General features: G+C 36.1%; 1 protein-coding gene across 2 annotated transcripts in view; it reads left to right on the forward strand.

Annotated features, from left to right (window-relative positions):
* The window catches only part of LOC140847987 (serine/threonine-protein kinase TAO1-like), a 230,117-nt gene that overhangs the window by 180,911 nt on the left and 25,743 nt on the right, over positions 1–23,463 (forward strand). For both annotated transcript variants that reach the window (XR_012128394.1, XM_073230034.1), the window contains exons 10-16: positions 571–738; positions 2,591–2,794; positions 6,284–6,520; positions 14,496–14,624; positions 17,125–17,328; positions 18,792–19,031; positions 23,187–23,369. Coding sequence is in view for 1 of the 2 variants with exons in the window: in XM_073230034.1 (XP_073086135.1) it covers positions 571–738; positions 2,591–2,794; positions 6,284–6,520; positions 14,496–14,624; positions 17,125–17,328; positions 18,792–19,031; positions 23,187–23,369 (1,365 nt within the window). In the remaining variant the exon portion in view is untranslated. The remainder of the gene's footprint in view (positions 1–570; positions 739–2,590; positions 2,795–6,283; positions 6,521–14,495; positions 14,625–17,124; positions 17,329–18,791; positions 19,032–23,186; positions 23,370–23,463) is intronic.

Genomic DNA, 23,463 nt, shown 5'->3' on the forward strand with positions numbered 1-23,463 from the left:
TTCTTTCTACTTTTCTGTACTGAATAATCTTAAGCTTTATTAAATATTAATGGTAAAAATCACTAATACATAATGTCTTTTAATCAACTGCTAGTGTTTTATGAAGTTTCATTTAAGCAACATAAAGAACCCATTATACCCAAGTAGTATGTTATGTGATTCACCATCAGTAAATACATTCCTGTTGAAATCTAACGTAATTCAGAACTGATAGTGTCTCCTCTATGAGACCAGTTCTAAGAATTTGTAAGCGTTTACTTAGGGCTCTATTTGGACTTAATTCTTAATGTTTACTTAGACTCTGATTATTTCAACTCTGCCCTTTCATTTGGCCAACAAAGGTGTCATGTTCAAAGTTTTCATAAAAAGTACAGGGGAAGTTATGTAGGCACAGAGTGTATACATGTAAATTAAATTTTATGAATATAGGAAGTAAAAAGCATAGCAGAATTAGATAACTATAGATTACATGCATTGTCTGTAACTCTAGGGTCCAAGAAGGGATTCATTTGTTCTGAATGAAAAAATATATAGGTCTCAACCTGACTTTTGCCTTCTACTCTTAACCAGCACCCGTTTCTTCTTCGGGAGCGCCCTACAGCAGTGGTAAGAGATCTCCTTCGAAGGGCAAAGGAAGAGAAAAAAAGAGTGCTGGACAATCTGCACAATAAAAAGATGAAGAAGGTCCTTTCCCGGGAGGCACATAAAGGGCCAGCAGCAGAAGCACAGGAAGAAAAGGTAATAATTTAGAAACGGCTCAAGTATTGGGGTCTCCTTATTGGCTTCTTTCCTTATGGAACTTTTCTTGCCAGGAATCTTTTCTATCAGTGGTTTCCAGATTGTGTCTTCACAGTGATTCTCTAAGGTCCCAGGTGGAGGAAAAGGTTTTGCATTCTTTAAACCAACCTCTTGGTAGTGTACATTAGCATAGTAAAGCTCTGTGAAGTCTTTTATCAGAGAAACCTGTTCAACTTTTATTTAATCTAGTCCCTCCCTAAATTCTGGTCTACTGAACACTTTTTTGCCTGATTGTCTGATGGCATGGGACACGCTTTTGGAAGTATTTGAAATTACAGGCTTTGGAAGTTGACGGTGCTCACAGAGAAGTCATTAGAATTACCACCCATTGTCCTTATCTTGTTTATTGTATAAACCTCTCCCCCAGTGCCTTTTGTGTAATGTTTGATATATGTTTATTAAATTGGAAATTTCTTGCTTTTTTAAAAATAAGTGAAAAAATAAATAAAATAAACATGTGACTTAGCTAAATTTATCCTGGGGGAAAAAAATTACCAAGCATTCTTATTCTGTTAGTAAGAACACTTCATTCTTTTCAGTTGTGTATAGGGATTAATTCCTCTAGATGGTTCTAAAATACTCATTTTATAGGTGAGGAAAGTAATGCTCAGAGTGGTTAACTAACTTACTGTAGAAGCATATGGGTTCTGATTCATATATTAGTCTTGAGACCAAGTTGTTTCCAAGTTGCCATGTTTCCAAATTTGCAGTAGAAATGTTACAGAACTTCCTCAAAGGAAAATATAAAGCTTATGATTTGTGGAGCTATGTTTTTTAGTCCAAGTATTTTCTGTTTTCTTCTTTGCTCATGTCCCAGTGCCAAAGCTTTGATTCTTTTTTATTGCTTTCTGTTGAGAAAGATCCCTGCATTCTGAAAACAGGAGTAGTAGTTGCTTTTCTTTTTAATAACACTACATAATTAATGAACTATAAAATAGAAGACTTTCTTACATACAATTTTGGTATTTTTGATACTGGTTTTACTTCTAAGAGTAGTCACAAGAAAATTGGGGCTATTTTAGGTATATGAAATGCTTTAGTAAAGTGAAATTAATAAAATTCTAATGTCATTAAACATTAGAATAACAGCAACTTTTTAAGGCTGTGGATGTAAGAAAAGATCCTCTATATACCATGGGTCTGTATTTATTATTCTGCATATCTTAAAGAGGTTTGGTATGGTAAGACTCTAATATTGGTGCCCAAATACCAAAGTTTGCTGGGTTTCTTGGGAAGAACAGTCTTCCAATTATGATTAAATATATATGCAATATTTAATTTTACATAAAAATAGATAGGAATTAATATTAAATTACTTAGTGGAAGAAGTTTAGGCTAAAGACTACATTCTGAGAAGAAAAGAAATATGAAAGGCTTCAATAGAAAATAACTAAAAGGGATGTTTATAAGATTAAAAGAAAGGTTGGGGTTTGTTTTCACCATTGGAATCATTGAGAAATGAGCGGCATCTCTGTGTATACCCCATGAGATGTGTAGGAGAAATGGATTTCAAAGTAATGTCAAAAATTTTAGAGAAAAGACTATACTTTGGAAATAACTCTGATTAACTTTTTCACAGACTTGGTTTGGCTTTTTGGTATTTACTCTTTGGTCACATTTTTAATCTGCCAACTAACAACTGATAAACGTTCTGGTCTTGGCAAATACAAGGAATTTCTCAAAATAGACCACTAACATTCTGAAGACTGTGTGTGCCAAGCGGTGTGCTAGGTGCTAATAATATAAAATTCAGGAGATAAAGATACTTGAGTCTAATACTCTTTTCCCTCAGGACCAAGATCACGGTGTTGGACAGACAGGAGCAGTGCACAATATTGGAAGTCATCAGTCTATTCCCTGTATGTCCAACTGGACGAGGAGTCAAAGCGGTAGGGTTAACATTCTTCAGGATGCCTCAGATAGCAAGTATGAGCTACACATGATGGAGGGAATCGAAACAATTATGTCTAATAATTCTGCCATCCGTTCAAGACCTGTGAGTATTTGGATTTCAGTGAAAAAAATTTCAACTTTGGTAACTAATTTTCCTAGTCTGGTTAGTTTAAGAGTTTGGGTTTTTTTTTCCTTTAATGTATCAGAAGTATGGAACATAATTTAGGCAACTTATTTTAAAATGGCAAAAGGCTTTTTAATTCCCAGTTTAATGTCTGCATTTAGGAAACATGTTTTGAGAATGCAAAAAGAATATTTTTAAAATCGTAGAATAAATAAATAAATACCATATAATGTATTATTTGAAGTTACTTAGATGAAAACGAAGGTATTTAAAAATAGTAAGTATACAACATGATATAAGTGATAATGGTTGCCATTGGGATGTGGAGAAAGGTTTAAGGTAGGTGATAATGAAAAGTGAGTTTTGGATTTTCCATAATATTTACATTTTAAAAATAAAACTGGGTGTAATTGTAGAAAATTACAAGTTCTCAGTTTGGGAAATGTGGATGTTTGCTACACTTTCACGTGTAAGATTTTAAATTTTCTTGAAAACATTGGAAGGTCAGGTAACTCCTTTTCACAATTGATAGGAATGCTTCCTTTTTAACTTCACTGCTTTCAGTATCACCAAAAGTTACTAGGCACAATAGCTAAAAGATGGAAACAACTGAAGTGTTCATCAGCACATGAATGAATAAACAAACCATAGTGTATGTGTATACACACACACACACACACACACACACACACACACACACACACACACAATGGAATATTATTCAGCTGTGAAAAGGAACGGTGTTCTAATATATGCTACAATGTGAGTGAACCTTGAAAAAATGCTAAATGATATAAGCCAGACACAAAAGGAAAAATATTATTAGAATTCCACTTATACAAAATATCTAAAATAGGCAAATTCATAGAAAGTAGATTAGAGGTTGGTAAGGGGCAAGTGGAAGATGAAATAAATACTTTTATTTATTATTTTATCATTTTTGTGTCATTAATGTACAGTTACATGAGCAACACTATGGTTACTAGACTCCCCTTATTACCAAGTCCCCACCGCATACCCCAGTACAGTCACTGTCCATCAGCATACTAAGATGCTACAAACATGTATATGTCTTTGAACATGATGTTTTAATTTCTCTGACAAATACATAGGATAAAATGGCTAAGTCATATGGCATATGTATGTTTGACTTTCATAAGAAACATACAGGTAGTTTATCTCAGTTATGTCCTGCAAATATTTTTTCTCCGTCTGTGATAAATTAAAATTTTTAGTTTTAAAATCCAATTCAAACAACCCACTAAAAATGAGTAAAGGCCATGAAAAAGCTAAAAACTTTTCCTCTAAAATCAGGAATAAGACAGGGATGCTTACTCAGAACACTTTTATTCAACAGAGTATTGGAAGTCCTAGCTACATTATCAGGCAAGAAAAAGAAATAAAAGGCACCCACACTAGTAAGGAAGAAGTGAAATTGTCATTGTTTGGAGATGACCTGATACTACATAAAAAAGCCCTAAAGACTCCACCAAAAACCTATTCAAATTATTATATAAACTACACCCCAATTTTAAAAAAGGTGTTAAAGACTTGAATAGACACTTATCCAGAGAATATATACAAATGGCCAACAGCACATGAAAAAATACTCAATATAATTAGTCATTAGGGAAACGCAAATCAAAACTACAATGAGTACCGCCTTACAGCCACTAGGATGGCCGGCTATTTTGTTGTTGTTGTTGGTAAGGTATCATTGATATACAATCTTACGAAGGTTTCACATGAGCAACACTGTTACTACATTCACCCATACTATTGAGTTCCCACCTAACACCCCATTGAAGTCACTGTCCATCAGCGTAGTAAGATGCTATAGAATCACTGCTTGTCTTCTCTGTGCTATTACTGCCTTCCCCGTCTCCCCCCTCTACACTATGTGTACTAATCATAATGCCCCTTAGTCCTCTTCTCCCTCCCTTCCCACCCACCCTTCCCACCCCTTTCCCTTTGGTAACTGCTAGTTCCTTCTTGGACTCTGTGAGTCTGCTGCTGTTTTGTTACATGGCTAGCTATTAAAAGAGAAAAACAAAAACAAAGATGGAAAATAACAACTAGGGAGCACGTGGAGAAATTGGAACTCCTGCTGTATACTGCTACTAAAAATGTAAAATGTCAGCTGCTGTGGTAAACAGTTGATGGTTTCTCAAAAAGTTAAACATAGCGTTGCCCCATGACTCAGCAATTCTACTTCTAGATATATACCCAAAACAATTGAAAGCAGGTACTTAAACGAATGCATATACACAAATGTTCATAAAAGCAATATTCACAATAGTCAAAAGGTGGAAACAACACAGAGGTCCAGTGACAAATAAATAGATAAACAAATGAGGGCATGTGCATACAGTGGAATATTATTCAGCTATAAAAAGAAACGAAGTACTGTTACATCCTATACAATATGGATGAACCTTGGAAACATGCTAGGTGAAGGAAGCCATACACAACAGGTCACATGTTATATGAAACATCCAAAATAGGTAAATCCATAGACAGAAAATAGATTGGTGGTTACCAGAAGGGGAGATTAGGGAGCAACTGCTTAAAACATACACGGTTTTCTTCTGAAGTATTATATATGTTTTGTATCCAGATACAGGCAGTCTTGAAGAACATCATGAATATACTAAATATTACTGAATTGTTTACATTAAATGATTAATCATACATTATGTGAATTTTGTCTCTAAGAATCCAGTTTGTACATTTTTTTCTTTACAATGGGGCAGTGGTTGCAGAATATCATGAATATACTAAATGCTACTGAATTGTTCACTTTAAATGATTAATCTTACATTATCTGAATTTTGCCTCTATTCCAGAATCCAGTTTGTACATTTTTTTCATTATACTCAGTGTTTTTTCTGTCATACCCAAGAAATATTTGCTGACCCCAAGGTCATGACAATATTCTGTGTTATCCTCTGCTCCATGATTCTGGATTTTAGGTTTAGGTCTAGTGACTCTTTTCAAATTAATTTCTGTGTATAGCATGATTAAGCATTTATTTATTTTGAATACAGAGAACCAGTTGTTAAAGCAGGATTTATTAAAAACACTTTCCTTTCCTCTTTGAATTAACTTGACATTTTGGTAGCAAACCAATTGACTGAATATATGTGGGTCTGTTTCCAGATTTTACTGTGTTCCTTTGCTCTATTCAGCCTGTCCTTATACCAATACCACACTGTTTTGATTACTGAAGTTTACATCTACCAACTTTTCATACCTCCTCAAAACTTTGGCTATCCCAGGTCCTTTACATTCCCACTTAAATTTTAGAACCAGCTAGCTTGTCTGCTTTTTCAGATAAAATTTTATTAGAAGCTGTTGAGTGGGATCTCCTACATGAGTTACCTACTTAGTTGATAGTAGACTGGTCTAAGATGGTTTTGAAATAAAAAAGTTATGCTTTAATTCATTCTTTCCTCTCCATTGTTGTAGGATACAAGGGAAATGCCAGAACATGAGCAGGAAAGTCAGCTCAGAGAACAAATGTCTGGCTGTAAGAGAATGACACAGCAACATCAGAAACAGCTCATGAATCTGGAAAAAAAGTTAAAGGCTAAGATGGATGAGCATCGCCTCAGATTAGAGAAAGACCTTGAAACTCAGCGTAACACCTTTGCTGCAAAAATGAAGAAGCTTCTCAAGAAACATCAGGTGGCAGTGGAAAAAGAGGTAGCTGACCAGTATTACTAATGTGTTTATTCTCCCTTGTGACGATTTCAGAATTAACCAAGATGGCATTGTGATGTTAGGGTATCTGTTCCCCAGAACCAGCAAGTCAATTGGGGAAAGGGAGAAATATTTATATAATAGGTAAAATATCAAGTGCTGAGTCGATATGGAATTATTTCCTGATAACTTGACAGTTTTATCATGTAACAGTGTTTAAAGTCAGGTAGATCAGATTGAAGATGACGATCTGAGAGGTGAGACAGAGGCCTCCTCCCAAAGCCACATATAATATGAAAATATTGTTAATGCAACTAACCTTAAAAGATCAACAGGAAAGAAGGCAGCACAAGACTGCTTACACCTGGAGAAAAGAACAGACCTCAAAAAATGTAACATACCAAAGCCATGATCTGGAGGTACCCACGCTCTTCTCCCACCCCAGCTCACTGGAAGAAGGAAGAGAAATGGAGTGGAGACGGGGTGGAGGCCTAGGACCGCTGAACACCCAGCCCTGGAGATCTGCTGTGGGAGCAAGATCCTATATTGCATGGTGCTCAAGATTAGTGGGGTTGGAAAGCTAAGACAGGAGGAATAGTTGGACAGACTGAGATTCCAGCTGTTGTGGAAAATGGATTCACATCCAGCTGCTCTGGGACAAAAGAAAGGCAGACAGTATGAGAGACTTCCTAACAGTGAGAGGGCTACTAAATGGGCAAGGATTGCACAGGGCTTGCAACTCAGAAGAAAGGACCAGTAGACAAAATTGTCCAGATGCACTCTGCGCACCAGGTTGGGAACTTTTCAAGAACTTCAGGTGCTCCATCCCCCTGGCTGGCTACACAGCTCCGAAGCCTTCCGCCATGATATGCAGCCTGCTGCACCTTCCAGCAGGTTGGCACTGGCTTACAAACCAGCTGCCCCTGCCCTGGTGTCAGTCCATCCAGAGGGAGGTCCTGCCTACAGCAGCTATAAATGCAAGGCATAGAGGGTTACACCTGTGTGCTCAGCTGACTAGTCTGGCTGTGGAGAGATGCAGGGTAGCCGGGAAGCAGGAAACAGCTCTTCCCAACCCCCAGTCACCAGTGTCGCTCTGGTGAGACCCTGACATCACTCCATCGGCTAAGTAACTCCAGGGAGTATGCCTTCAGGGTCCTAGAGGGTGTCACATACAAAATATGAAGTGCCAAAGGAACCTGGTTCAAACCAAAGTCCCCAAAACACCAGAAAAGAGGTCAAGTGAAAATGGACTCATCAATCTTCCTAAAAGAGATTTTTCAAAAATCATAAACACATCCATGTAGGTACAGAAAAATACTCAAGAATGCAGGAATGAATCCAGAACAGAGATCCATTCATTACAGAATACAATGTGGGGATTTAAAAGCAGATTAGATATGGTGGAGGAGACGATAAATGAAAAAAATTTGAAGAAGAGGAATGCAAAGAAGCTGAGGCACAGAAAAAAGATCTCTAGGAATGAAAGAATATTGAGAGAACTGTGTGACCATTCCAACCGGAGCAATATTCGTATTACAGGGGTATCAGAAGAAGAAGAAAGAGGAAAAGGGAAAGTGTCTTTGAGGAGGTAATTGCTGAAAACTTCCCCAATCTTGGGAAGGAGATAGTCTCTCAGGTCATTGAGGTGCACAGATCTCCCAACACAAGGGACCCAAGGAAGACAACACCAAAACATAAAATAATTAAAATGGCAAAGATCAAGGATAAGGACAAAATATTAAAAGAAGCTAGAGAGAGAGAAAAGATCACATACAGAGGAAAACCCATCAGGCTCTCATCAGACTTCTCAGCAGAAAACTTACAGGCCAGAAAGGAGTGGCAGGATATATTTAATGCAATGAAGCAGAAGCAAGAATACACTACCTGGCAAGGTTATCATTTAACATTGAAGGAGGGATCAAACAATTTCGAAATAAGCAAAAGCTGCGAGTATTTACCTCCCACAAACTGTCTCTGCAGTGTATCTTGGATGGACTGCTATAGATGGAAGTGTTCCTAAAGCTAAATAGCAGTCACCAGAGGTAATAAAACCACATTGAAGAAAGCAGAACAATTACTTACTGAGCAAATGCAAAATTAAATCAACTATCCCAAAGTAGCTTAAGGGATAGACAAAGAGTACAGAATATGATACTTAATATATAAACAATGGAGGAGGAAGAAAAAGGAGGAGAAAAAAAAAGAATCTTTAGACTGTGTTTGTAATAGTACACTAAGTGAGCTTAGACTCTTAGATAGTAAGGACGTTTCCCTGGAACCTTTGGTAACCATGAATGTAAAACCTGCAATGGCAATAAGTACATACCTATTGATAACCACCCTAAATGTAAATGGACTGAATGTACCAATCAAAAGGCACAGGGCAATAGAATGGATAAAAAAGCAAGACCCATCTATATGCCACTTAAAAGAGACTCACCCAAAGACATACACAGACTAAAAGTGAAGGGATGGAAAAAGATATTTCATGAAAACAATAGGGAGAAAAAAGCAGGAGTTACAGTACTTGTATCAGACTAAGTAGACTTCAAAACAAAGAAAGCCACCAGAGCAAAGGAGGACATTACATAATGATAAAGGGGTCAGTCCAACAAGAGGATATAACCATTATAAATATCTATGCACCCAACACAGGAGCACCTACATATGTGAAACAAATACTAACAGAATTAAAAGAGGAAATAGAATACAATGCATTCATTTTAGGAGATTTCAACACACCACTCACTCCAAAGTACAGATCAACCAGACAGAAAATAAGTAAGGAAACAGAGGCACTGAACAACACATTAGAACAGATGGACCTAACAGATATCTACAGAATGCTCCACCCAAAAGCCGCAGGATACACATTCTTCTCAGGTGCACATGGAACATTTTCAAGAATAGATTATATATTAGACTACAAAAAAGAACATCAGTAAATACAAAAATATTGAGGTTGAACCAACCAGCCTCTCAGACCACAAAGGTATGAATCTAGAAATAAGTTACTTAAAGAAAATGAAAAGACCCACAAACCCATGGAAGCTTAACAACATGCTCCTAAATAATCAATGGATCAATGACCAAATAAAAACAGATCTAGCAATGCAAAATCTGTGGGATGCAGCTAGGGCTCTGCTAAGAGGGAGGTATATGGCAATACAGGCCTGCCTCAGGAAAGAAGAAAAATCCGATATGAACAGTCTAAACTCACAATTAATAAAACTAGAAAAAGCAGAACAAATGAGGCCCAACGTCAGTAGAAGAGGGACATAATAAAGATTAGAGCAGGCTTAAATAAAATCCAGAAGAATAAAACAATAGAATCAATGAGAGCAGGAGCTGGTTCTTTGGGAAAATAAGCAAAATAGAAAAAACCCTAGCCAGACTTATCAAGAAAAAAAGAGTGTCTACAAATGAGAAAGGAAAAATCACTATGGGCACTATGGAAATACAAAGAATTATTAGAGAATACAGTGAAAAATTGTATGCTGAAAAACTTGATAACCCAGAAGGAATGAAGAACTTTCAAGAAAAGTACAACCTTCCTTGGCAGACCCTGAAGAGAACAGAAAATCTGAACAGATCAATTACCTCAAGCAAAACTGAATTGGTAATAAAAATCTACCTAAAATTAAAACTCTTGGACCAGATGGCTTCACTGCTGAATTTTATCAGACATTTAGTGAAGACTTAATACCCATCCTCCTTAAAGCTTTCCAAAAAGTAGACAAGGAGGGAATACTTCCACCCTCATTCTATGAGGCCAGCATCACTCTAATTCTAAAATTAGGCAAATACACCACAAAAAAAGAAAATTATAGACCAATATCTCTGGTGAACATAGACGCAAAAACACTCAACAAAATCATAGTAAAAAATATATCAAACAGATCGTCTGTCATGATCAAGTACAATTTATTCGAAGGATGAAAGGATGGTACAACATTTTGAAATCCATCAGCATCATCCACCACATTAACTAAAATAAGGACAAAAAGCACATGATCATCTCCACAGAAGCAGAAAAAGCACTCGACAAAATTCAACATCCATTCATGGTAAAAACATACCAACAAACTGAGTATAGAGGGCAAGTACCTCAACATAGTAAAGGCCATATATGACAAGACCATAGCCAACATCATACGTAACAGTGAGAAGCTGAAAGCTTTTCCTCTAAGTGGGGAACAAGAGAAGGATGCCCACTGTTTCCACTTTTCTTCAACATAGTACTGGTGGTCCCAGCCACAGCAATCAGACAACACAAAGAAATAAAAGGCATCCAGATTGGTAAAGAAGAAGTTAAACTGTCACTGTTTGCAGATGACATGATATTATACATAAAAAATCTTAAAGAATCCACCCCTAAACTACTAGTACTAAGAACTGAATTCAGCGAAGTGGCAGAATACAAAATTAATACACAGAAATCTCTTGCATTCCTAAACACTAATGATGAACTAGCAGAAAGAGAAATCAGGAAAACAATTCCATTCCCAACTGCATCAAAAAGAATAAAATGCCTAGGGAGAAACCTAATGAAGGAAGTGAAAGACCTTTGCACTGAAAACTACAAGACATTTAAGAAAAAGAAGATACTAATAAATGGAAATAACATCCCTTGCTCATGGATAGGAAGAATTAATATTGTCAAAATGACCATCCTGCCTGAACCAATCTACCGATTCAGTGCAATCCCTATCAAAATGCCAACAGCATTTTTCAGTGAACTAGATCAAATAGTTCTAAAATTCATATGGAATCACGGAAGACCCCAAATAGCCAAAGCAATCATGAGAAGGAAGAATAAAGCAGGGGGTGGATTATCCTCCCCAACTTCAACCTCTACTGCAAAGGTAATTTGGTACTGGCACAAGAAAAGACCCAAAGACCAATAGAACAGGCTAGGGATCCCAGATATAAACCCAAGCAAATGTGTTTAATTAATATACAATAATGGAGCCATGGTCATATAATGGGGAAATGACAGTGTCTTCAACAACTGGTGTTGGCAAAACTGGACCGCTACATGCAAGAGAATGAAATTGGATTATTGTCTAACCCCATACACAAAAGTAAACTTGAAATGGATCAAAGACCTGAATGTAAGTCATGAAACCATAAAACTCTTAGAAGATAACATATGCAAAATCTCTTGAATATAAACATGAGCAACTTTTTCCTGGATGCATCTCCTTGGGCAAGGGAAACAAAAGCAAAAATGAACAAATGGGACTACATCAAGCTTCTGTACAGCAAAAGACACCATCAGCAGAACAAAAAGGCATCCTACAGTATAGGAGACTATATTTGTAAACAACATATCCGGCAAGTGATTAACATTCAAAATATGTAAAGCGTTCACATGCCTCAACACCCAAAAAGCAAATAACCCAATTAAAAAATAGTCACAGGATATGAACAGACGCTTCTCCAAAGAAGAAATTCAGATGGCCAAGAGGCACTTGAAAAGATGTTCCATATCACTAATTATCAGGGAAATGCAAATTAAAAGCACAATGAGATATCACCTCATACCATTTAGCATGGCCAACATCGAAAAGACTAGGAACAACAGATGGTGGCTAGAATGCAGAGGAAGGGGATCCCTCCTATACTGCCAGTGGGAATGTAAACTAGTTCAACCATTGTGGATAGCAATATGGAGGTGCCTCAAAAAACTAAAAATAGAAATTCCATTTGACCCGCGAATTCCACTCCTAGGAATTTACCCAGAGAAAAAAGTTGTGAGATATAAGAAGACATATGCACCCTATGTTTATCACAGCACTATTTACAATAGTCAAGATATGGAAGCAACCTAAGTTTCCATCAGTAGATGGATGGATAAAGAAGAAGTGGTACATATGCACAATGGAATACTATTCAGCCATAAGAAAGAAACAAATCCTACCATTTGCAGCAACATGGATGTAGCTAGACAGTATTATGCTCAGTGAAATAAGTTAGGGAGAGAAACACAAGTACCAAATTATTTCTCATATTTGTGGAGTATAACAATGAAGCAAAACTGAAGGAACAAAGCAGCAGACTCACAAACTCCAAAAAGGGGAGGGGTGCGGGAGGGCGGTTGAGGAGGGAGGGAGAAGGGCATTGAGGGCTATTACGATCAGTATACATGGTGTGGGGGGTATCATGGGGAAGACAGTGTAGCACAGAAAAGACATGTCGTGATGTGGCATCTTACAACACCGATGGGCAGTGACTGCAATGGGGTATGGGGGGATCTCGATGATATATGTGGATGAATGTAGTAACCACATTATTTTTCATTTGAAACCGTCATAAGAGTGTATATCAGTGAAAGCTTAATGAAAAATAAAGTCATTAAGTATTCTGTTCTAGGCCTTGGGTACTTTGGTTATCTGAGAAGTTTGATAAATCAGTTAGTAGGTGATTTAGGTGTCAAAAAACATTCATCATTCTCTATGTACTTTTTGGAAATCTTAAATTTTTAGTAGCATTTTTATATCAGAAGAATTGAAGAGTACTGTTATATACAGAGAATGTTAAATTAAGAGGAATTAAGAGGGTTTCAGATTCAGATTTAACCCATTTGTTTACTACAAATAAGTATCATTCTACTGTATGATAAAGGTGCATTTTTTAGGAGTCTTTTGTGAAAACTGGTTTCTAATTTCCCAGGTATCCCATTAGTTTCAACTTATTTTGATAATCACAGTTGTCAAGTAAAATGTAAACTTCTCAGTAAATTTACACCATATCTTAAAATATGTCTGGCTAGTCTGCCCTGGGCATTTATAGCTCAAAAAAAAGAAGAATCACTCTCTCACAGGAACAGAGAATTTAGCAAAATAATTTCTGTTGTAAATGAATATTTGATTTTGAAATAATTTGGTGAAAGAATGTAGAAATATTTAGAATCCTGTTTGGTGTTGTACTTTCTTGAATACTTTGTAAAGAGGTAGATACTAACATTTTTGGGAAAGGAATTCATGAAACAGGATGTACAATGTGATTTTAGATTTGTTTTATATATTTATATCAATATCTATACATGCCTAGAGAAAAATAGGAAGGGTATGCACCAAAATGTTTATATTGGTTATATCTGGGTGGTAAAATCATGCAAGGTTTTTCTTCTTTGTGTTTTTCTGTATTTCCTAAATGTTCTACAATGGATATGTATATTTCACCCTCGAATAACATAGGGTTGAACTGCACAGGCCCATTTATACACATTTTTTTTTCAATAAAGGTCTTGGAAAATGTTTTGGGAGACAGTTTAAAAGATCATTTTCTTTTTTCTAGCTTTCCTTATTATAGAATACAGTATAGAATTTATACAACATACAGAATATGTGTGAATATCTGTTCATGTTGTTAGTAAGGCTGCCAGTCAGCAGTATGCTTTTAATAGTTAAGTTTTTGGGGAATGAAAAGTTATAGGAGGATTTTTTTTTACTCTGTTGGGAGTCAGCACCCCTAATCCCCACATTGTTTAAGGGTCAACTATTGCATGTATCATCAGAAATAAAATAATAATATACAAGTATTTAATATTTAACATTATTTAAGATACAAATTAAAAGTCAGGGTTTAATTTGAAGATGAACATATTACATTGTTTAATACACAAGTCAAGCTAGATAAAAGGTCATAACTTAATTACATTAGTTTTGTTTTATTAGTGGGGTGGGTCGGGCAGCATACTCCACTTAACTGGGGGAAATAAGGTGGAAACACTGAGCATGTAAAAGATCAGCATTTTAAAGATGAGTTCCATTTTAGTGGTTCTCTGAAATTCAAATCATAAGGATGCTGAGTAACACTTGTTAATAATTTATTGGATATTCTTGTTTTGGTAATGATTATATTGATTTTATATTCTTAGGTGGGAGGAAATATCCTTGCTAATGTGTATTAAACTGCTGCCTTGAAGCTTATCTACTTAGCTAATTTGATCCATTTAAAAATTTTCCTATAGGCTAAAGTGATGTCCAACGAGGCGAAAAAATTTCAGCAACGTATTCAGGCTGAGCAGAAGAAAGAACTGAATAGCCTTTTGAAGACCCAGAAGAGAGAATACAAACTTCGAAAGGAACAGCTTAAGGAGGTATTTACTTTATAAAAATTTTCAAGCCACTTACCTGCTTACTGGTTATATCCAATATTGATCTACTCATAGAACCATTAAGATAAAATTTTCTTTTCTTTGTGGCCACCAACAATATATCAGTTTAAGTGAGGATATTGATTATAACCTATTACTTTTCAATGGCTGAGATCCTCAGTTGAGTGGGATCTAAAAAGTGATCTCTTGAAAATGTGAATTATTTTATAAAGCTATTATTTAGTAGCTTTCTTAAGTAATTGAGTCACTGGAAATAAAAATATTTTAGCTGTGAAAAAGAGCCATACATCTCTTCCTTTAAAAGTAAATCATACGTTCTTACTTTGGGCTCAGATTACAATAATTTGTTCTTATTCTGATTTTAACACAGAAGAAGGATAAGAGGCATTTCTTCTCATCCCATTTTCTTTAATACGAAAGCATGCTAATTATGTCTTTATGGCTACAGGATTTCATGTGTGTTTGCCCTTTATGTGCTGCTTTCTTGAACTTAATTTTTATCGCAGATCTAGTCTAACTGTGAGGAAAGCCATGTTGTCCTAAGGCAATTTCTGAAAGGGGATTATTATTCAGGATAGTGGTCAGGACAGGAAAATGATATGTGTCAACTACAGCATATTTATTACCTTGCAGAGAATATAAATCAGCCATCTTTTGTAGGTATAAGATGATTTTTCAGATACTATTGACCTTATGGTTCTTCACCTATTATTCAAGAAAGAAGCCAATTCTTTATTACTTTTGTGGATAAGATACTCAAACACATAAATATAAAAAGCACATGAACTTGTAGTTCTCAACTGAAGGATGTCAATGAGAAGACAGAGAGAATACAGGCATATACACAAAGAATCATTTGACTATGTTTTCCAAAATCTTTTGCCAAGGAAATTCCCCACCCACCAAGACTTCCCCAGTTTACACCCTCTTTTACAGACTGATGGACTGAAATTTTTAGTCCATGTAATTAATTATTATCACACAGATAAATTTATCTAGATAAAATAACCATAATCTCTTTGGTATAGTGCTTTTATGTGTGTAGGAACTTGACCTATATTTAGACAAATAAGTCTTATTAAGAACATTGGTGGCACAAAGCCTTGTTATATATACCCTGCTGAGTGAGGTTCATTGATAAGATTTTTCTAAGTTTGAAGAATATAACCTGCTATGTATTCCCATTACTGTAATCTAAAAGCTAAACTCAATACTAGAACATGGGATTTGAAAAGATGGTAAATAGGATTCCCAACTGTAAATAAATATCCAACAAAATGCAGTTCTATAGTTGCTTCCTAGTGAAATCAGGTTTTAGTTTTATAAATGAATATGTTGTTTTAGATAATCCTTTAAGCATATAATTCATAGTCTAACTAATAAGTCCATTTTCTTTTAGAAGGTAGTTTTGTGTCTGCGTATGTCTGTGTGTGTGTGTGTGTTCATTTAGAATGATTATTATCAGTGTAGAGGAAGGGACATACTATAGTCCTGTGGGTGGGAAATTTCCTTGGCAAAAGATTTTGAAAAACATAGCCAAGTGATTCTGTATATGCCTGTATTATCCCTGTCTTCTCATTGACATCCTTAAGTTGAGAACTATAAACTTATGTGTTTTTTATTTTTATGTGCTTGAATATCTTATCAATGAAAGTAATGAATAATTGGTTTCTTTCTTGAACAACAGATGAAGAACCATAGGTTAACAGTCTCTAAAAATAATCATCTTAGACCTGGGAAAGATGGCTGATTTATGTTCTCTGCAAGGTTGATGCATTTTAGGTTGAAATATGCTAGTATTAATTAACATCCTCAGGTTTGCATCATTGAATGTATTGTCAATATTCTCATCTTGTCCAGTATAAATACATTCTTTTTAGGTAGTTTGTGAGATGATATTTGAAATGCTGTAGAAAAACATTGGTCTTGCCTTTTTCAGTGGTTATAGTGCTGAATCTATTCTAAAAGGTCTTTATTTTCCTTTTGTTTTGTTGATTTTTCCATTTAACTTCCAGTCTTTTATACTGAACCCATCCTTAACTTTGCCAAAAACTTAGCATTTCTATTGTTGAAACCAAGAAGTGAGCCATAACTATATTTTAACCTTAATTTTAATTCATGTATGATTTTAACTTGAAAGCACTGTCTTATTCCCTTTTTTGGAGGACTTTAAAGAAAGATGTTTTACTTCATTCACCAATCATTGTGTGCTTTCAAAGCTACGAGCCATCCTAAATATAGCTGTGCAAAGCTAAAAAGTATGCGTGTTTTCTAGTGTATGTTTTCTCTTTTCTTGTCCTACTTCATGTATAACTCCAGAAACAGAAAAATACTACCTACCTCCTTTAAGGTCATTGCCCTGCCTGCCCATGAGAGAGGGCACAAATTAAGTACTTTTACTGAAGATTACCAGCTAGCAAATAGTATATTCGTGTAGTTAATTTTTATGTATTTTGATCTCAGTTGTTTTTTATCTTGCCAGGAGCTGAATGAAAACAAGAGCACCCCAAGAAAAGAAAAACAGGAATGGCTTTCAAAGCAGAAAGAGAACATACAGCATTTCCAAGAAGAGGAAAAGACCAATCTTCTTCAGCGTCAGAGACGGTACCTAGAGCTGCAATGCCGTCGCTTCGAAAGAAAGCTGTTACTCGGGTGCCATAACTTGGAGCAGGACTTTGTCAGGGAGGTATGTGTAAATGGTGTGAAATCAGAATCTTCCTGAAAATATGTCAGTCACATCCCACCCTCAGGGCCTTAGAGCGCCTCTGCTTGCCTTTGCCTAAGTCCTTCTTCCCTGAAACCCAACCCACACGGTTCACCTTCTCCCTCACTTCATATCTCCTCAATTCTGATCTCCAAATCCTCCTCCCTTCATTAAATATTCTTGCACTCCTCTCTCTCTCTCTCTCTCTCTCTCTCACACACACACACACCACACACATACACACGTACGTGCACACACTTTTTATGGGGATCTCTCTCTCCCAAGTAGAATGGAAATTAGATGAAGTCCCAGGTTCTGTTCAGGGCTTTTATATCCAGTGGCTATATATCCAGTGGCTAGATATATCCAGGCCTTGTAGCTAGTGGCTGGCCCATAATAGGTATTCAATAAATATGTATTAAGTAAATATATAATAAATATTAATTCCATGAATGAAAGAACTGTTAATTTTTAAATATGAGAAAATTAATTGGATAACTTATGCCTTTTCATCCGAAATGGGTGCCATGAAGGTATATACTACCATTTAACATAATTGTATAATCATGAAATTATTCATTGGGAATATGTAGAAACTTATGACAATGAAAACAACAGTTCTCATTATCAGGTATACCTATGAGCATAGATCAATTTATTTCCAAGAGTGGCTTAAAATAAACTTCAAGTATAACATAATTATTCAAATTCAGTAATAAAGAAATTCAAATGAAAACAATTGCATCAATTAGATAAGATCGGTCTAAAAAATTGGTAAGTCCTAGTAGTGGCATGGTAAAGTGGTCAATGTTGGTAAGAATATAAATTGACACTGCTATTTTGGAGCATAATTCAGCAGCTTTAACCATTTAATTTGCACGTATCTTCTACCCATCGAATCCGCTTCTAGAATTCTATCCTAAAGAAATAGTAACATAATTATATGGTGTATCATGTGTAGATGTTTATTGAAAATTTGTCATAAAACAAGAAATAGAAAAACTATGGCATCAGAAAGCAGAAGCTTCCTATAAAAATTTTTTTAAAAATCTGTCCATTATATTTTTAGGTAAAGAAATCATATTATATGCCTATAATATATATTGTTATTCAATTTTAAAACTGTATGTTTTTGTGTAATAGTTGTGTCACGATAAGCGTGGGGATGCTTGGGAAACATGCACCAAATGTTGGCCCCTGGAGAAGGGGCAGCAGAGGCAAAGGGGGTACGTCTGACTTCCTTCTACATAGAAAAAGAGAGAGAATGTGTGTATGTGTGTGTGTTGTACATTTGATCTTTTAAACTGAAAAAAATTGTAGTAACATTTATTGATCATGAGGTAGGTATTCTGACAGCTTTCCACTTATGAACTCATTTCAAGGATTTTTTTTCTCCTGGCATTGTACATCAGCAAATGTCACCTTTGTCTTTTTTTATGGATTAGGAATTAAATAAAAGAAAGGCTCACAAGGACTTAGAGCATGCAATGCTGCTGCGACAGCATGAGTCCATGAAAGAACTGGAGTTCCGCCACCTCAACACAGTGCAGAAGATGCGCTGTGAGTTGATGAGTCTGCAGCATCAAACCGAGCTCACTGACCAGCTGGAGCGTAATAAACGGAGAGAGCGAGAACTGAGGCGGAAGCATGTCATGCAGGTTCGACAGCAGCCTCAGAGTCTGAAGGTACATTTAGCCTAAGCTTCTTGGCAAAGGAGAACAGATAAAAGGCATCATGTAACCAGTAAAAGTCTAAGCCAGATGTCTGTCATCAAGAAATTGAATAAGCTTTTTTCTTTTCATTTTCAGCATGTTTGGTTAGTGTTGGTGTAGAGGGTCTATGGCTACAGACTTCTGCTTGTGTATTTCTCAGCAGAGTACCAAAAAATGGCCAGAACTTTTTAACTGTGGAAAGTGTCATAAATAAGATTCAAAATTCTCATTTTAAGTGTACCCAAATGTCCAGTGTTGATACTACAATCTACATATCAACATACTAACCTGCTGGCTTCTCTCTGTTGTTCCAAGTTTTATAGTTTTGGAGTCTTATTTCCTGTGAATGTGATTTGTATCCAAAAGAGTCAGTAAGTTCTTAATTAGTACAGAAACCAGTGAATGAAAAATGCCTTTTTACCCCCTCTCCCTTCATTGTCAATACTCATCTTTAGAGGAATAGTGGAATTATCACACTGTTACTCCCATTCTTTCTGTGTTTGGTAACATAGGTAAGACCAGGGCATGTGTAGTTGGAGTGTATTTTTAATTAGTACATCAGAGTGAAGCAAGGTATTATATGCTCTCTTGTAGACAAATAAGGAAAGACAAGTGTTGGTGATATATAATATCAAAGGACTTTAAATTTTGTATTTGCTTTGATAGAGAAATATTTATATGATACAAAATTCAAAAGATGCCAAAGTGTATTTATTATAAAGTTAAAGGTTTCCCTCTCCTTGTTCTTTAGGCCACCTGGTCCAGCCCCCTCTACCAACATCAACCAGAGTTAACAATTCCAAGGAATTTTCAAATTTTATAACTTGTAATGAATATGTGAAGTATAATCACATGAATCTTAATAAACAAAAAACCAAAATGACCCACTATATATGTTGTCACCCACAGTAGTACCTCAGTTAATCTGTATATGTCTGCCCATTGTAAACTTGTGTTTATATCCAATAAAGCCCGGTTCCACAGTATCTTCTTTACCCTCTTTTCAAACTCTTTGACCATTTAACTATAAAACTATCAGGTAACAACACTTACCTGAATAACTCTCTTAAAGTGAAGTGAAATTCACTCACAGAAGTAATCTGTGTCCAAACCAGAAGCTAAACCACACCTAGTGGTGTCTCTGATTCCTATTCAACTCCATTCATACAAGTTGTCCTGAACAAAACACAGAACCAAAGCTAAGATTCACCCTCTCCTTGTGAATCTAAGTCAAATTTTATACTTTGCTGTATCTTCAAAACAACTAATGAACATCGTTTACAGAATGGCTCATACGTTGACTATCCACATAACCATCATTAGTTAATGCTTATCACAATCAGAATTCATAATGATTTTCCAGATTTACTTTGTCTTTGTAGTGGGTACATAGTAGGGTTTCCCACCAAAAGATATTTAAAGCATGTCTATAAAATGAATTACAGTTTTAAAGTGAGCAGCGCCCAGAAGTAAACCAAACTGAAAGCTTCTTTAGTGTCTTTGGTCCGACCATAAATCTGATATGACTTCATTTCTCTGGGGCTTGGGAGAGGTTAGTTGTTTGCGGTTTAGCCCTTCCTTTTGGTTCCCTGCTGTGGCAGCCTTCTCAGTTTGAATGCTTGTAGACACTAGTCTGATTTTCACAGATACTGTTAAAAAATCAAGGGGAAAGATAATGTCTCACAGTCACAGTCAGACTTCAGATAGAAAGCGTCCTTCTCATGATACATAAGCTCAAGATTTTCCATAAAAGAAATTGTTCTGTTACTTTAGTGGGAAAGAAAGTCACCATGTTCCACTGCAGTCACTGTCCATCAGCGTAGTAAGACACTATAGAGTCATTGCTGTCTTCTCCGTGCTGTGCTGCGTTCCCCGTGACCCCACTATATTGTGAGTGCTAATGATAGTGCCCTTAATCCCCTTCTCCCTCCCTCCCCACCCACGCTCCCCAACCCCTTCCCTTTGGTAACCCTAGTCCCTTCTTGGAGAAAACAGACTCTATTTTAACATCATGTCATTTCATTTACATAAGTAATAGTTGCAACTTTTTTAGGTAAATTTGTACTTACTAAGTAGTAGTTCAACTTCAATAGTTGCAACTATTCCAACTTTCTCCAAGACTTTAAGGGGGATAGGAGGACTTCAGTTTGCACACTTAGGTAAGCTGACAGTATTTGTAGACATTGGGGCACCATTTCTGAGGAATAACTTGGGTAAACACCTATTGTTTATCTGCCGTTTCTTCATCTGCCATCAGGTGATGTTTTGTCAGTATTAAGTGATTAAGAAACAACTGGAACATGTTTATCCTGCTTTCACTTGAGTGAAACATTGAGGAATATAGTTTGTTCTTGGTATAAGTATTAATCTTGTCGAAAAATTTTTCAGGGCATTCCTTTTTGTCATTAGCTAGTGATATGGAGTGACTATAGTTTTCTTGGCAATATATTTGAATATTTGAAAGTTTTTTAAAGAATGGAGGCTGTTACACAAAGTCAGAAGAGAATTCTAAATTTCATTGTTCCATTTCTGGCTAACTTGGAGGAATTTTATTAACCAAGGGCAGTATTTAAGAGCAGTGCTAAGAGTAACTAAACCAAGAGTTTGTCTTTCTAGCTAGACATTTCTTGACCCTTCACTGAATAAAGGTACATGACTATGACTTAGTACCTCAATTGGTGTAAAATGCAGAAAAGGATATATATTTGATTTTGTAGTATTGGAGCAAAGAGTGTGAACTAGTTCCCTGACAAGAGTGTTTGGTCATACACACATTTGCACACTTAGTCAACCATTCAATATCTGGCAGTATATATATTGAGGTAAATAATTTCAACTATAGGTTCTGCCTTTGTGTAGCAAATGAGTGTTGTTACTTGTAGGCCTGATGGGTACACCTTATGAAATAGATCTCATCTTGCTAAGTTTTGTTGAACCTTGAGTTCATAGAATAATTAACCTGTGATTTAAAGCCAGAGTTATTCTGTCTCTGAACTCAAATTATTTTATCTCAAAAATGTTTATGTAGTTCATGTCTGTTATCATTACCACAAGAAGGGTTGTCCCTTCCCTTGCCTCATAACTTTTCTTTGACCTTTGAAAAATTAGTTAGCTGACTTTCAGGTTTTTGCTCGTGGTGCTAAAGAGTAAACCCTAAGGAGAAGCAGGCCCAAAACTTAGCCATCTTAACTGAGCAGTATGACCGCAACATTAATGAAATGCTCTCCACTTGAGCTGTAAGTTTACTTTACTTAGGCAAAACAAATTTAGTGCCCCTTTCCTTCCACCACCTGAATAAAATCCCAACAATTGAAATATTAAGTCAGAAATGAAAACTCTGCTGCACCTTGGGAAATAGTCATGGTGGCCCATATTCTTCTTGTTCTCAGCATTGCTTGGAAATATGCATGATGCATATGTAATTCTCTTTGATACATTTGGACATGAGGCTCCACATAGGCTCTCTGCTGGTGCCTTGCAGACGTTCAGTACATATACCAACAGCGCATCAAGATTGGAGAAGCAACTTTGTTAAGCAGTGTTCAAAAAGTAGTACTTTATCGGGAATCCAGATGGTCACATTTGAGTGCAGCTACAAAATAGTTGCTATGTAAGTTTACAGACTTTTTCTTAATGGGCCAGATAGTAAATATTTTAGGAGGAAAAATTGAGGTTGTTATGTGGGTATTTACATAGCCATTTAAAATGTGACCATTTCAGAATGTAAAAAACCATTCCTAATTAGTGGACTATTGAAAAACAAAAACAAAAAATCAGGTAGCTGTTCAGATTTGGCCCATAAGCTGTAGCATTAAATAAATAACCTGTTCTATACTTATTTCCATTGGAGAGAAGAGATTCACGGTCTTATATCAATCAGATTTTATGTTTTTCTTTAAAAAATAATGATTATTTAGGCATCATACAAATAGCTTATGATAGCTTTATTCTTATAACGCCGTCATTGGTTGCTGTGTTTTCCTTTTCCAGAGAGGTTTACTCCAAGATGTAAAAGAGAACAGTTGTGCCCTATGGAAGAGTAGTCTGTCTTCACTTACACCTCCTCCTTTCCATAGGTCATGAGAAGGCAGCTCACAGGAGGGTATATGTTTTCTTTCTCTCTTTCAGCGGCATTTGGATGAAGCACAGGAGGCAGAGTGCCAGGCTTTGAAAACGCAGCTGCAGCAGGAACTGGAGCTGTTGACTGAACTTCAGAGCAAGATCAAAATGCAGGTTGAGGCACAACACGCTCAAGAGCTTCGGGAGCTTGAAGAGAGGGTCTCCCTCCGCAAGGCACTCTTAAAACAACAGGTATATGTAATAGAAAAAAGTAATTGTGCCAGTATTTGCTTTCATCAAAATCATTTCATAAATATATTTTCATGATGACAGAGGTGGCATTAGA

The sequence above is a fragment of the Manis javanica genome, chromosome 2, assembly GCF_040802235.1.
Source record: "Manis javanica isolate MJ-LG chromosome 2, MJ_LKY, whole genome shotgun sequence".
Taxonomy (NCBI): Eukaryota; Metazoa; Chordata; class Mammalia; order Pholidota; family Manidae; genus Manis; species Manis javanica.